Source organism: Arvicanthis niloticus, chromosome 15 (assembly GCF_011762505.2).
Source record: "Arvicanthis niloticus isolate mArvNil1 chromosome 15, mArvNil1.pat.X, whole genome shotgun sequence".
Classification (NCBI taxonomy): Eukaryota; Metazoa; Chordata; class Mammalia; order Rodentia; family Muridae; genus Arvicanthis; species Arvicanthis niloticus.
The window spans coordinates 28,365,881-28,381,895 of NC_047672.1; the positions used below are offsets into that span (position 1 = coordinate 28,365,881).

Here is a 16,015-nt window from a genome sequence, read left to right on the forward strand (position 1 = left end):
CTCTCCTAAATAAAAGACTTAGTTCTGAACCTGGCTTTTTTTTTTTTTTTTTTTTTTTTTTTTCTTGGCTTTAGAATGAATGTCAGCTGAAAACCATCCTCTCAAATGTTTTCTCTAAAAGTAAATAGCAAGGATTGGCTATGGGACTATAAATTTTCAACCCCATCAGAAATCCAGAATGACTGAGTTAACTGAGATTATGGGAAGCATAAAGCATAGCTTCTAAAACATAGCCAATTTATAGAGACCGCTGAACACTTGGACAGTCCCTATACTACAGAACATTGGAGCATCTGATCTTCAGCCTTCTGGCCCAGGATCATCTGACAGACCTAGTGATGCAGAATTATTAAAGGGCTGATTACTCTGTCTTGGCAGATATAATCAGTCGACTATTCTGCAAGTGCGTCCTTTTCTGGACAGTATTTTGTCTGTAGATGGAAAGGGGCAATTCTTGCCTAGTGGCTGTCTCACCATAATTGGAGTAACTCCAAAGATGCTCAATTTCTTCTTAGAATCCAAGACAGGAAGCTGTCAGGAGCAGACAGGTCTCTAATCAAAATGAACATTACTACAGAAATGTTTGTAACGTCAATTCTGTGGACTTCCGATGTTTTGAAAACCAACTATCCATGTAAGGCTATCTGGACTGTTGTGTGTTCACTCCTCTCAGCTATTTCTAAAGAAAATATAGAAAACTCCCTAACAATAAACTCAAAGCCATGAATTTGCTATAGGCCCTTAACTCACAGTCTAACCATCTCAGGTAAGTTAAAAAAAGTTAAAGGACTGAGTCTAAGCCTTGTATTTCTAAATGTGTTATACAGGCACAATGCCTATGATAGTAACAATATTCATCTCACTTTTATATTAATAAGAAGCTCGTACCAATAAAAACCTTAAATTTGAAATCAAAGTAAATTTTGTACCATTTAAGAAATTATGACTTCATCTTAATAACAATTATACATATTTCTACCAGTAGGTTATGGCTATGTAATAAATCCTAGCTAATCCTCCCTGATCCACCAAAACCACTACTTTTCCCTAGAAAGACAGCCTAATATTAACCACCTCAGTCCCAAAGCCCAGGGAATAGGGGTGCCGACTCTTCATTAACTTCTTCAAGCTAATTATGGGTGTTGAGCTATTAGAAGAGGGGTCGGGGGAAGAATAAATTGATAAGCCTCTGACACTGTTTTCACTGCATCCGGCTGGAATTCCAGGACATCAGAGGTTCGAGCAGGTGTGCTCAGCTTGCCTGATGAGTAGATACACCAAGGCTATGTATTCTGCAATATACAATTCTCAAAACAAATTTTAGTATCAAGATAATTGTTTGTTTGAATTCTGGAATCTAGTCTTCTGGCTGCCTGCCTCTATCATGTCTAATCCATATAATTCTGGGAATTTCTATGAAGGTGTGCTCCCACCATCCTCCCATTTTCGCCTTCCTGCTCTCAAATTCCTCAACACTAGGGAATCCAAACTTTCAGGCACCTAGGCCCTCCACTTCTACTGATGCCTAACCCCTTACCCGCCTCTAATTACTATGAGGGTGTGCTCCCACCATCCTCTCATTCCCACCTCCCTGCTCTTGACATTCCCCAACACTAGGGAATCCAAACTTTCAAGCACTAAGGCCCTCTACTTCCACTGATACCTAACCCCTTACCCCATCTTTCCTCCTCCAATTACTATGAGGGTGTGCTCCCACCATCCTCTCATTCCCACCTCCCTGCTCTTCAAATTCCCCAACACTAGGGAATCCAAACTTTCAGGTACCAAGGCTGTCCACTTCCACTGATGCCTGGCAAGGCCACCCTCAACTACTATACAGGTGGATCCATGAGTCCCTCCTTTTGTGTTCTCGGGCTGGAGATTCTAGAATGGCTACTCCAGCTTGTTTCTTAAGGACCATTTGCTTGAAAAATTGTTTTCCAGCCTTTTACTCTAAGGTAGAGTCTGTCTTTGCACTGAGGTGGGTTTCCTGTATGCAGCAAAATGCTGGGTCCCGTTTATGTATCCAGTCCATTAGCCTATGTCTTTTAATTGGGGAACTGCGTCCATTGATGTTAAGAGATATTAAGGAACAGTGCTTGTTGTCTCCTGTTATTTTTGTTATTAGAGGTGAAGTTATCTTTGTGTGGCTATCTTCTTTTGGATTTGTTGGAAGAGGATTACTTTCTTGCTCTTTCTAGGGTATAATTTCCCTCCTTGTATTGGAGCTTTCCTGCTATTATCCTTTGTAATGCTGGGTTTGTGGAAAGATATTGTGTAAATTTGGTTTTGTTACGGAATATCTTGGTTTCTCCATCTATGGTAATTGAGAGTTTTGCTGGGTATAGTAGCCTGGGCTGGCATTTGTGTTCTCTTAGGGTCTGTATGACATCTGTCCAGCATCTTCTGGCTTTTATAGTATCTGGTGAGAAGTATGGTGTAATTCTGATAGGTCTGCCTTTATATGTTACTTGGCCTTTCTCCCTTACTGCATTTAATATTCTTTCTTTGTTTTGTGCACTTGGTGTTTTGATTATTATGTGACGGGAGGTATTTCATTTCTGATTTAGTCTATTTGGCGTTCTATAGGCTTCTTGTATGTTTATGGGCATCTTGTTCTTTAGATTAGGGAAGTTTTCTTCTATAATTTTGTTGAAAATATTTATTGGCCCTTTAAGTTGGGAATCTTCACTCTCATCTATACCTATCATCCTTAGGTTTGTTCTTCTCATTGTGTCCTGAATTTCCTGGATGTTTTATGTTAAGAACTTTTTGCATTTTGAGTTTTCTTTGACAGTTGTGTCAATATTTTCTATGGTATCTTCTGCACCTGAGATTCTCTCTTCTATCTCTTGTATTCTGTTGGTGATGCTTGCGTCTATGACACCTGATTTCTTTTCTAGGTTTTCTATCTCCAGGGTAGTCTCCCTTTGTGATTTCTTGATTGTCTCTACTTCCATTTTTATGTCCTGGATGGTTTTGTTAAATTCCTTCACCTGTTTGGTTGTGTTCTCTTGTAAGTCTTTAAGGGATTTTTGTGTTTCCACTTTAAGGGCTTCTATCTGTTTACGTGTGTTCTCCTCAAATTCTTTGAGAGTGTTATTTATGTTCTTCTTGAAGTCCTCTATCATCATCATTAGAAGTGATTTTAAATCTGAATCTTGCTTTCCTGGTGATATGGGAAATTTAGGACTTTCTTGTGTGGGAGAACTAGGTTCTAATGATGCCAAGTACCCTGGGTTACTGATGCTTATGTTCTTATGCTTGCCTTTTGCCATCTGTATCTCCTCAGTGCTACCTGCCCTGTCCCTGACTGGAGCCTGTCTTTCCTATTATCTTGGTTGTATCAGAACTTTGTGGGGTGGGTGTAAGTACTGGGGTAAGCGCTGGGGCCCAAAATCTGCTCAGTGCTCAAGCTCAAACAGGATACTGCCCGAGTTAGAGTGCCTGGGATCCCCACTTCCTCTGGGTTCTCAGAGATTGGGGCCAGAGCTGCCACCCAAGATCTGCTCAGTGCTCTGGCCCAGACTGGAAGGAACCAGTGTTCCAGGTAGGGAGTGACTTTCTGGGTCCTTGTGGGTCCCAGTTACTCCCTGTTTGGGGAGGGACTTGTTGTCTGCTTACCTAAGATATTGCCCAAGTTAGAGCGCCTGGGATCCCCGTTTCCTCTGGGTTCTTTGAGATTGGGGGCAGAGCTGCTACCCAAGATCTGCTCAGTCTCATTAAAATTTTAAGTTATGAAGTAACTGTAGCATCGTGTGCACTTAGAATAGAGATAGAGCTCCATCTATCTTCCTCCATCTGGTTCCTTCTAGATGTGACATTTTGTAAAGCCACAGTGAACACACTGTCACTGGTGCAAGTGGCACACACAACCATGCTCTTGTGTTGCCAGGGCAGTGCCCACTTCTCTCCTTTCTTGACTCCTCAACTCCTGGAAAACATTAACTTCTCATCAAAATTGTCATTATTGTTATTATTATTATTATTATTATTATTATTATTATTATTATTATTATTATTTTGAGACAGAGTTTCTCTGTGTAGCCCTGGCTGTCCTGGAACTCACTCTGTAGACCAGGCTGGCCTTGAACTCAGAAATCCGCCTGCCTCTGCCTCCCAAGTGCTGGGATTAAAGGTGTGCGCCACCACCGCCTGGCTAAAATTGTCATTCTTTTATTTTAAGAATGATATATAAATGGAATCACAGTATGGAAACTTTTGGAATTTATTTTTCTCCCCAACCAGTATAATTCTTCAGTATTCATTTTTCACTCTCTCATTTTCTTTTCTCTGTTTTTCAGTAGTAGCCAGTGGTGTGGATATACTACCGTTTAATGATTCATCTACTGAAGGACCTGTAGATCATTTATTTCCAGCTTATGGGCATTTCAAATAAACTTAAAGAATCCTTTGTAGGCAGGATTTTTGTTTGAACTTGTTTCCATTTCACTGGGATTACATTCCTGGAAAGCAGTTGCTAGTTAAGTGGCAGGTATATATTTATTTTTCTGTTTTGCAGGAAAAAAAAAAAACCTCTGAAATAAAAACCAAGCTACAGGGACATGAAAGCATCCTGTTACACGGGGTGTAACTGTGTGTGTGTATGCACACTCTGAGGAAATGGTCTTCTGTAACATCTTATTTGCACTTTATGTGGTTTTCTATGTGTGTTCTTGAGCATGTGTGTGTGTGTGTACGCGGGTGCACATGCATGTATACACTATAGGACAACTTCAAGTGTCCTGCCTCAGGTGTTACCCTCCCTCCCCCATTTTCAACAGGGTGTCTGACCTGGAGCTTGCCATGTCGGTAGATTGGTGAGTGAGCTCTAGGGATCTACCTGCCTCTGCCTCCTGGGTGCTACGATTACATGTACCCCCCTCTTAAAAACATGGCTGTGGGAATAAAGTACAGGCCCTAGTGCTCACTACTGAGCCACCTCCCCAGCCTGATCTGTAGTGTTTCTGTTTTACTCCCCTTTACAAGATCTGCAAGATCTATAGTGGCATCCCACTTCCTTCCTCATATACATAATTTATCATTTCGTTGACATTCTTCTTAGATGTTTGTCAATTTATTGCTCATTTAAAGGACAGGTTCTTTTACTGATTTTTTTTCCTGGTCACATTTCTGCTTAAATTTAATTGGTTTCTATTATCTTTATTGTTGCCTCTCTTTTTGTTTGGGAGCTGTTTCTTCTTTTGTAGGTTTACTTTTTAAGATTTTAAATTTCCTTTATTAGTGTGTGTGTGTGATGTATGTTAGTGTGTGTGGATGGGTGTGGTGCATGTGTGTGTCTATGTACGGGTGTGGTGTGTGTTGGTGTATGTTAGTGTGTGGTGTGTGATGTAAGTGTGTGTGTATGGGTGGTGTGTGTGTTAGTGTGTGGTGTGTGTGTGGTGTATATGTTAGTGTGTGTGGTGTATATGTTAGTGTGTGTGGTGTGTATGTTAGTGTGTCTATGGGTGTGGTGTGTATGTGTGTGTGTGTGTGTGTGTGTAGTGAGCTGGAGGAAAGCTGTGGGAGTCAGTTCTTACTTTCCATTAAGTGGGTTCAGAGGTGGAACCTAGGTCATCAGTCTCCTTTCTTCTCCCTCAGTCCCTTTCTTTTATCTTTCTTTGACAGAGTCTGGCTATGTATGTACGTATCTCGGGCTGACCTTAAACTTACAGTCTTCCTACCCGACCCCTTTTTATGCTGGGATTACAGGCTGGCACCATACACAATTCCCTGCAGTGCTCTTTGAATAGCTTTTGGAAGGTTTGTGTGTACCACATTTGCTGAGGTTTCCAGTGTTGTCTTAACTAGTTAGAGGGAGACTCAGAAAATTTCCTCCCCTCTGTATCTTTATCACCTCACGTTTATAATTGCCCTAAATGTTTCCATTAAAAACATGAGTGTTACATAACCTTTGCCTTAACAATCAAGTATAATTTATAAACACAATATTTATCTGTATTTCTGCTTATATTTTTTTCTTTCTTGGTATTTCTTTTGTAATTAATTTGCTTACAAAGAGATTCTTTTGAGGAAGTTTTGAGGTCAGAAGTCCCTTAGTCTTCTTCATCTAATTGTTTACTGACTTGGCCTTTCATTGGACACAGACTATTAGACTGACAGTTCCTTTCCCACAGTTGACAGCACGGAGTCATTCCTTCCTGCCAGCTGGGATTTGGACTGCTCTTCTGCAGGAAAGGGGCAAGTTTCCTTCAGCTGATTTCAATACTTGCTTTCTGTAGCTAAAGTCTGGTATCTCGCTAATATCCTCTTGGTGATTTGCTGAGGTTTCCAATCAAAGTTTTAAGTCTTTTTGCCAAATTTCAAGCATTTCAGCAATTATTTTTTTTGAATTCCTTTTTAGGTCTATCTTATTTCACCTGTCCTTCTGAAACTCTGATGACATGAACAATAGACCATATTTTATCATCCCACGAGTCCATCTATTTAATCTCCTGCATCTCTGTGGTTCAGCCGAGTGATTTCTTTCTCGAGCCATGGCTCCTTTTGTCATACTGCTATACTGGCAGATGAACTCTTTTTTAACATTGTACTTTTTGGTTTTATAGATGTCGCTTGGCTACTTTTAATATTACCTTTAATTTCTCTCCCTCAGCCCTTTCTTTCCTTTTGCCCTTTCTCCTTTTTTCTCATCTCTCCTCTCTCTCGCCTTTCATTTCCCCCCTCTCTCGTTTCCTTTCCCTCTCTCTTCTTTCTTGTCTCTCCTTGATCTCTCCCATGCCTCTCCTCTTTTTTCCTTCCCTCTTTTTCCTCTCTCCTTTTCTCTTTCTCCTCTCTTTTCTCACCACACTATCTTTGCACCTTTTCTCTTCCCCACTAAGCTTTTTGATTTTTATTTGTTTTAAGTGTGTTTGCTGAAGCATTTCCATCATGACTGCACCAGAAAATTCTAATTTCATAGACATTTTTGTATTTTGAAACTATGTTTTAAAAATACATTTTTAGATATTCCTAGTTCTTTTTTCTTGAGAATATTTTTTTCATAAAGTAATTTTGATCAGCTCTCCTCCCTCATCTCTCCCCACCTCCCCTTCCCAACCTTTTTTAGGAAGCAAACATGCCAAAAAAACAAAAAACAAAAAACAAAAAAACAAACCTCCAAACAAACTAGAACAAAACAAAGCAAACACAGAGTTCCTAGTTCTTAATATGACAATTTATTATTAAGACATACATACTTTCTTATTATAAGGCTCGTATTTAAATCTTATAAAATCTCACTTTATTACATAATATATGTGTGGAAACATGTCTGTGGACACCGGAAGAGAGTCTTCAATTCCCTGGAGCTGGATTATGGACAACAAAGAGCCGCCATGTAGGTGGTGAGGACTGAACTTCAGTCCATCGTGTGGACTTGATGTGTCCTCTTAATCACTTAGTCATTTCTCTAGCTCCCTGATTCATAATTTTGCTGATATTATCACACTCTGTCTCTCATTTGCCTGCCTACATTCACATTACTTTTTTTCATATTTTAATGTAACGAACTCAATTCCTGTCACGTAGTGCCTTCCCCATCATGACGGTACAGCACTTCACTAGAAACTACAACTAACTGCCCATCTTATGTATGATTTCGATGATTATACAGTAAAGGAATAAACGTCACAAAGAGGACCATTTCTCCCTGCCAATACTTTACTGTTGCGGTAAATCTCTGACCCAAACACCTCTGGTCAAGGAAAACACAACTCAATATTTATGATTATAAACTGTAAGCCTTGGATTGGGCAGATTTACCATTGTACTACTCTATTCCCCAGCTACGAGATCCCTTAAAACCTGCGGTTTTCTAAGCCATGTTGTTCTCCTCTTCCTTGTCCTTCCACCAACGGCTCCAACGGCTCCTCTCGCTCTTCTGCTCTCCCTAGCCTACCTCGCCTCTCTCTCCACCATGCAACCCATTGTAAATTTGCGGCAGGTTCTAATATTGCCCTTGCCATATCTTTCCAGTCTTGGGGGATTATTCTATTTTTAATAGCCCAAGACTTTACCCATCCAGAGGTAATTGCTCTTGAGGATATGTGCTTCTAAAGTTTTCCTTCTTCATTCTATTTGAGTGTGTATAATGTGTACATACGTGTAAATGTAATCACCCAAATCAAACTGGGCTATAGCTCATGTTATGCACATATATGGTGAACATCATTTCCTGTTAACTAATAATCATTTGCCATACTGAAGTACTATATAATATTTAATAATTTAAGGAATTTTCTATTCTTGAATATCTAAGTTCTTTAATTTTTAACTCCTAAAGCAATACTGAAATGAATATTACATATGCCTTCTATTTCTTATTTAGTTTTTCCTTAGATCAACTTTCCACAGTGGAGTTTGCTTTAGCGCAGAAGAGCGGTGTGAGCCGCTGGCATAGGAGCATGTGTAAGGCCCTGGCTCAGCTCCAAACACCACAGAAAGGATGAGAAAGAGGAGGGAAAAGCAGTGGCAAGTCAGGAAGTCTCATTTATATTGGTGATATTCCTTCCACAAATTCCCAATTTGTGTCCCCACAATCAGTGGATAGATTCTCTTACTAAGCAGCAAAAAATCAAATAAAAATTAATGAAACACCACATCATTACTTTAGCTCTAATTTCTAAATTAGCAAGATTGAACATTTCTGATGTTTGTTGGCCATGTTATTTCTTTTGTGAATTGCTTGGTTATAATCTTTGCTTATTTTCCCAATAAAATCTCTACAATCTTCCAGTTAATTTGTAGGGATGTAGTTAGGACTTTGGTACCAAAGATTTTCAGAGAGTTTGAATCCAAATTCTTTTACCTATTGTGGGGCTTTCAAAAAGTTGTTTAATATCTTTGCATCTTAATTTTGTCATATATAAAATGCAAGGTGCTCAGACTGTCCTTTGTATCTCATGGCTCTGTATCTGCAGAGTCAGCCAAGCACAGTGAGAAATATATGTAGACTTGCAATTAGTCAGGTCCATTAATGTGGAAACTGTAAATATGGGTTCCCATTCATCATACATATGTCAATTAGAAGATATCTAGCACTTGGAAAGTATACTATAAAAAGTTATCAATAATAGAATCATATTTATTATTTTCAATATGATTAAAGATGACATGACTTTATTATCTTTTATTTTTGCAGTTTTCTTTTATGCCTTGGAGGTAGTTCTGTTTTTCATTTTTAAAAGAAATAATCCTTCTTTTTTTGCTTTCTGCTGAGTACAAAATAATTGAAGTAGCCAAGATTAACTATTGTAATCCTAAACCCTTTCCCCAGGAGTGTAAGGTTTTAAAACATCTGAAAATTGGCAAGTTATGCCGTAGTTACAGCTTATTTTTGCTACTTTCTTTATAGATACAAAACTAAAGTAATACAGTAATACAAATACAAGTAATAGGTCATATAATGCTTGATTACTCAGTCTTTTACATATTTGATATATAACTGTGCCTTGGGTTTGTGATGTAGTGTATGTAGTTTTAAAGAGCCTATGTTTGTTTCTAAAGATAATGGACTAATAGGCTATGTTTCCTTATAAAACTGTATTAAATAGTAAGGAATGGGTTGGGGGAGGCTTGGAGGTAGCACATCTGCATAGCACACACAGGGCCGGGCCTTGATCCCAGCACTACACAGGTAAACACGATGAGCACCATTGACTTACTGATGTTGTTGGAAGTTGGCACTTGGGTTGACTAGATTGTTCATTTGAGTAGATTTCATGTTTTTAGAGGATTCCACGATAGGGAGTAAATACTGTAATATTTCCTGAGTTCGAGCTATTCTTTTATCTCTGTAAATTCGTTTTTCATCATCCGTCCAATTTGTGCCAGTCCTCTTGCTTTGGAAAGATGTGCATCTTTTTGCTTTGTTTTTCAATTGGAGATGTGACTCTGGGGATCAAGCACAAATATTTATCCATCCATCCATCCATACATCCATCCATACATCCATCCATCCATACATCCATCCATACATACATTTAGACATATGATTATATTCATTTATCAGTCTTGCATTAAGCCAAATTCCGTACCAAGGGAGAAAACAAGTAAAATATTCAGTGACCCACAGGCTGAGAACCACCATCATAGGCCATTGTAAGGACTATGACCGTGAGCTGGAGGGCTTGGAATGGAGGTGTGCCACAGTGTGAGAGGCTTTATATAAGGTCGTGCTGGTTGCAGGCTTGGACTTCACCAGGCAGCTAGGCTGGCTGGCTAGTCAGCCATAGCAACTTGTCTTTCTTTGCTTCCTATACTGGCATTACAAATTTGTACCACCACGCCTGGCTTCTGGGTACTGGGGTACCTGTCCTTGCAAGACAATTACCTTACTGACTGAGATTCTCCCTAAACAATATTTTCATCTTTAATAAATGGTAAGATCATATGTACACTAAAATTGTGTAGAAATAAAGTTCATTATAGTTTATTATCTCTAACTTTGGAGTAGTACATCTATTTTATATACCTGGGATCATGTAAAAGTTTCTCAGGTGAAAGGGGCCATGAATGGAAAGTTTAAGAGGACCTGATTTAAGTAGTCTACTAACATGGCACATTCAGAAAAATCACAAATTTTGTTTAGAGTGACTCATATATGAGTTAAGTGTGATAAAGTTGCTCCAAACTAGAAGCTTTGTGAGAATACCATTCTTGGTGGCCTGTCTAAACAGGAGTGCTTTGTGATTAGAAGATGATTAATACATATGGTTGGAATTGAACAGCTTGGGGCATTGAAATTTTTTGCAAGAAAGTTGTACAATTGGTTTGCATTTCTGAAATCATGCTTCAGAATGATAGGATAAAGAAAACTGAGATGAGAGTTGGGGGGACAGGCTAGGAGGTGAATGAAAGAATTTAAGGGGCAGGCACAAAGACTGAGTTAAAGTGGAAGTATGTGGATGGAGTGAGTAGAATCAGAAGACTCATTAGGCACTGAATGGCTAAGTTTTCATATGTGGGCAGACTGGGAAGAGTCATCAGCCCTCTGCTGGATGCAGACCTAGTGCAGATCTCTTCACAATCTATAGCCTGCCATTTTGTCCTATTGATAGAGTCCTTTGCCTTACAGAGATTCAGAAGATTAGGATGTTACTTAAATAAATACATAATGGCAATATACTGCCTGAGATATAGAATTCAGGAGGACAGAGTAATTATCAGTATGATAAGGTGAACAGAAATACTCAGGGACCAGAGTAGCAAAATGGCAAAATGGAGAAGTCCAGAAGACAGGTAAATATAGACTCGAGGAATGACCTAGATTGGAGATATAAATTTGTGATGCTTGGTTGTTAAATGAAAAGGATACATGTACAGAGGAGAATGCTGAGGAGAAAAGTATAGGGTGAGAAGAGAGACAAACGATGGGCCACTAGATAGAGGTGCTGTCTGCTATGGTTCTCCTTCATGTACATCATCAGGGTTAGTGAACTGAAATAAAAGAAAAATTTTAAGATCTCAATGAATCAAGAGGGAGAAAGAAAGACACACACACACACACACACACACACAAACACACACAGAGAGAGAGAGAGAGAGAGAGAGAGAGAGAGAGAGAGAGAGAAAGAGAGAGAGAGAGTTTAAAATGTGCTAGGAATGATCAAAAGTAAGAAAAGTAGTGTGGCCCGGCAGTGGTGGCGCACGCCTTTAATCCCAGCACTTGGGAGGCAGAGGCAGGTGGATTTCTGAGTTCGAGGCCAGCCTGGTCTACAGAATGAGTTCCAGGACAGCCAGGGCTACACAGAGAAATCCTGTCTCAAAACAAAACAAAACAAAAAAAAAAAACAAAAAAACCAAACAAACAAAAAAAAAAAAAACAAAAAAAACAAAGAAAGAAAGAAAAAAAAAAAAGAAAAGTAGTGTGGTAAGGAATAATGGATATAATTATTTCATGATATTCTGACACTAAGCCAGACTGTACTAGGTTAAGATGTACATACAAAATAATGTGAGAGTGGTGCTTATTGATCACATTTTGAGGAAGATAAGAAGTAGTCACTAAAACTATGCAACTGAGGAAATTGCTGGGCACAGGATTAAAGTGCTCCTGGAAAATTTATCTTAAAAAAAAAGAATATTCAACTTTCTGAGGAATTGCCAGACTGATTTCCAGAGTGGTTATACCAGTTTGCAATCATACCAGCAATGAGGAGTCTGGCAGTTCCTCAAAAAATTGGAAATAGTTCTACCTGAAGACTCAGCTATACTACTCTTGGGCATATACCCAAAAGATGCCCCACCACATCACAAGGACACTTGCTCCACTATGTTCATAGCAGCCTTATTTGTAATAGCCAGAAGCTGGAAATAACCCAGATGTCCCTCAATGGAAGAATGGATACAGACAATATGGTTCATTACTACTCAATAATTAAAAACGAGGACATCATGAATTCTGTAGGCAAATGGATGGAACTAGAAAATATCATCCTAAGCTAAGTAACCCAGACCCAAAATGATATGCATGATATGCACTCACTGATAAGTGGATATTAGCCAAAAGTTCAGAATACCCATGATACAATTCACAGACTATGTGAGCTTAACAAGAAGGAAGGCCCAAGTGTGGATGCTTCAATCCCACTTAGAAGGGGGAACAAAATAATCATGGGAGGCAGAGGTAGGGAGGGAATTGGATGGTATAGGGGAGGGGGAAGGAAAAAGTGGAGCAGGGTCAGGTATGGGGGGAGAGAGGAGAGAAGCCCAGAGGCCAGGAGAATGAATGCAGCAGTATGGGGAGGGGGCAGAGGGAACCTCTAGAAAGTCCCAGATACCAGGGATGTGAGAGGCTCCTAGGACCCAATGGGGGATGACCTTAGCTGAAATGCCCAACAGTGGGGAGAGGGAACCTAAATAAATCACCTCCAGTAGATAGACACGGCTCCCACTTAAGGCATGGGGCCACCCACCCATCTTCAAATCTTTTGACCCAGAATTGTTCCTGTCTAAAGGAAATGTAGGGACAAAACCAGAACAGAGACTGAAGGAGTGGCCACCCAGAGATTGGCCCAACTTGGGATCCATGTGCAGGCACCAAAACCCTGACACTATTACTGATGCCAATAAGTGCTTGCAGACAGGGGCCTAGCAGGGCTGTCCTCTGAGAGGCTCTACTGGCAGTTGACTGAGACTGATGCAAATACTTACAGCCAAACATTGGACTGAGGTCAGGGACCCCAATATGAACAGTTAGGGGAAGGACTGAAGGAGCTGAGGGGGATGGCAACCCCATAGGAAGAATAACAGTATCAACTAACCTGGACCCCTCAGAACTAAGCCACCAACCAAAGAGCATAAGCCATAGCATATGTGAGCTGGTCTGTAGCCCCTTGCTACATTTGTAGCAGAGGACTGCCTTGTCCAGCCTCAGGAGTAAAGGATGCATTTAATCCTGGAGAAATGGAATGCCTGTCTCCCCAGGTCGCTAGCTTACCTCCCAGACTCTGACTTCCAGTCTCATATAATGTGACTACAGGCATCTATTTCTTAGTCTCCCACTGAGAAGATGAAGAAGCTTGTCTGTAGTGGATTTTCCCCCTAATCAATTGATTGGATAATAAAGACGACAAAAAGCCAATTGCTGAGTGAGGAGGAGGCAGGCCTTCTGGATCCGAGAGAGGAAGAGGGAATGAAGGAGGAAGGAACGCCCCTTTTTGTACTGCGAGGGCAGAGTGAAAGGAGGCACCATGTAGACTGAGCACTGTTAGATTGGGTGGTGGAATCCACCAGGATCTGCCACCAGAAGATTTCTAACATAATAGTTAATGAGTTTAGGACGATTAGATACCATGCCCAGCGGTGGTGTTATCTGTGGATTCTAAACTAAGATTGTCTGGTGTTTTCCATTTCGCTGCATCTCAGGTAGGGTAGGGGGAAATAACATACCGGGTGGAATTTGGCCAGGCTTTGGAACGGGAAGATTGGGCAAGGACTGAGCTCCAGAGAAAAGGTAACAGCAGCAGAGCATGGGCTAGCGAGAGTGTGCCCCCAGCTAACCTCAGTTGTATTGGTACCTCTAGCACTCTACTGAAATTTCTCTGTTCAAGATCCCCTGAGCTTCCCATGTCATAAAATTCAGGTCAGTCCATTTCAGTTGACCAACAGAAGTTTCAGCCTCAGCTGATCATTCTCTCCTATCTCACACTTCCTTGCTTGCCCTTTGGAACTACATATTCTCTGGGTTTCTCTCCTACCCACGGGGTCTCCCTTCTATACTACCTCAGAGTCTGCTGTGTTGGTTCTTCTTTTCCTGACCCATCACTGTGGGGATTCTTGGAGGTTTGGCCCTTTGTCCTTTCTGTCTCTATTGCACACTCATCTCCTTATAAATGTCTTCCAGAGCTATACTGTAAACCATGATCTATATTTTCAAGACTCCCAAATGTATCCAAAGTCCAGTTCTCTTTTCTGAACTCCACACTAATAATCAGCAGCCTATTCAGTAGGTCAACTTCAACATCTAAGAAACACTTCTAATATAGTGTTTGTGGACACAATTGCAGCTCCATCCTCAGCAGAAAATTCTCTTTAGCCATTTGCTCCAGTCTAAGACCATGACATTCCAACAGTTTTCAAGACTTATGAAATCATCACTGCAATGAGGATATGGAAAAGACCACTCCAGTGGGATTCCTAGGATACACCTCATTTTTCACCCTAGCTCCTACTCTAGGGAACTGCATTTGTTTTGTTTTGTTTTCTCTCTCCAGTTAGCTTTGCTTTTGTATACATGTAATCATATAGCATTTTCTATTTCGTGCCTGGATTTTCATTTGGCATGATTTTTAGATTCATTCAAGTAAAAGAATGAAGGTGAAGTTGACTTTAGCTTTACTTTCTGCAACTTAGATCAATTGGTTACTGTGATGAATCAGAACTGGGCCAATGTTATTTAGCCTTCTGGAAAGAGGTTGTTTAGGATAGACCATCTCAAGGTAATAGCCATGGCCTACCATGGTTTTCAATTGGTTTTGGGCCACATTAGAGACACAAAGTAAAAGGTTGCTTACAACTAAAAAAAAAAAATCTTTGAGAAGTAGAAATTACCAGAATGTGGTTATAGCATTAAGGAAAAAGTTCCTTGGTTGTAGGGTAGTGGTAATAGAGCTATCTCAAATAGTGCCATTAAATTTTTTCAAGGCTATATTAAACCAAGGAAAATTTAAATGTGCTTCAGTCATTCAGTGATGAAATAAGGTAAGTACTTTTCAGCACTAGGAAGGCAGTGGTTATTAATCCCCTTATTTACTAATATAGTTCCCATAAATCAGATTGGATGAGATTAACTATGATGATAATATAAAGGATCTTTCTACTTATTAAAATGTTAAGCAATTATAATTAAACATAAAACCTGCTGGTATCCTTGTCTTCTCAATCCAATGTGAAGGTCTTTTGTTCATAGGACATTTCAAGGATGCCACTTTGAAACAACTTTCATATATATCGATTCCTTTAGACTGAACTTCCTGGATTGGATTCTTACAAGTTTGTAAAATATATGTCCGATGGTCTTTGTTAAGACTCTTAATCCTATGTCGGGAGCTGAAAGAAATTGAGGATTGTCATCTCTGTGTTACATATTTACATAAGAGTAATGCAGGTCTGTTTTCTATTTGCATATTATGCCTTAGTATGTAATCTTTGAGCTCTAATAAGTGTGATGTAGTCAGGATAGCTAGGATTAGTCCCATTTTTAAAAGATGATCATAAAGGTTAGACAATTTTTTACTGATTACACAGCATCAAGTATAAAGTCCTATCTTCTCATTCCAGTGTTTTCCCTATTGCCTTTAAAAATGCTGTTGTTATTTTAGTGTATGTATGTGCCTGCATGAGTTTATGTTCACCACATGCCAGCTGCACAGGTCCTCTGGAAGAACAGTAAGTGCTTTTAACCACTGAGACCTCTCTTTAGCCCCATCCTGTCTAATCTTGATATTTATCATTTGATTACTTTCCATAGGATAACTTATTTTAAAGTGATTAATTCTAGGTCCAAATATAG

At 39.8% G+C, this 16,015-nt stretch overlaps 1 protein-coding gene across 5 annotated transcripts in view; it reads right to left on the reverse strand.

Annotated features, from left to right (window-relative positions):
• The window catches only part of Agbl3 (AGBL carboxypeptidase 3), a 77,124-nt gene that overhangs the window by 1,807 nt on the left and 59,302 nt on the right, over positions 1-16,015 (reverse strand). For 4 of the 5 annotated variants that reach the window (XM_076913553.1, XM_034519756.2, XM_076913554.1 and 1 more), the window contains 2 exons: positions 15,362-15,552; positions 9,666-9,894 (listed from right to left, as the gene is read on the reverse strand). In XM_076913553.1, coding sequence (XP_076769668.1) covers positions 9,666-9,894; positions 15,362-15,552 — 420 coding nt within the window. Of the gene's footprint in view, positions 1-9,665; positions 9,895-15,361; positions 15,553-16,015 lie in introns of those variants that run through there. The other variant, XM_076913556.1, reaches the window with a different exon arrangement.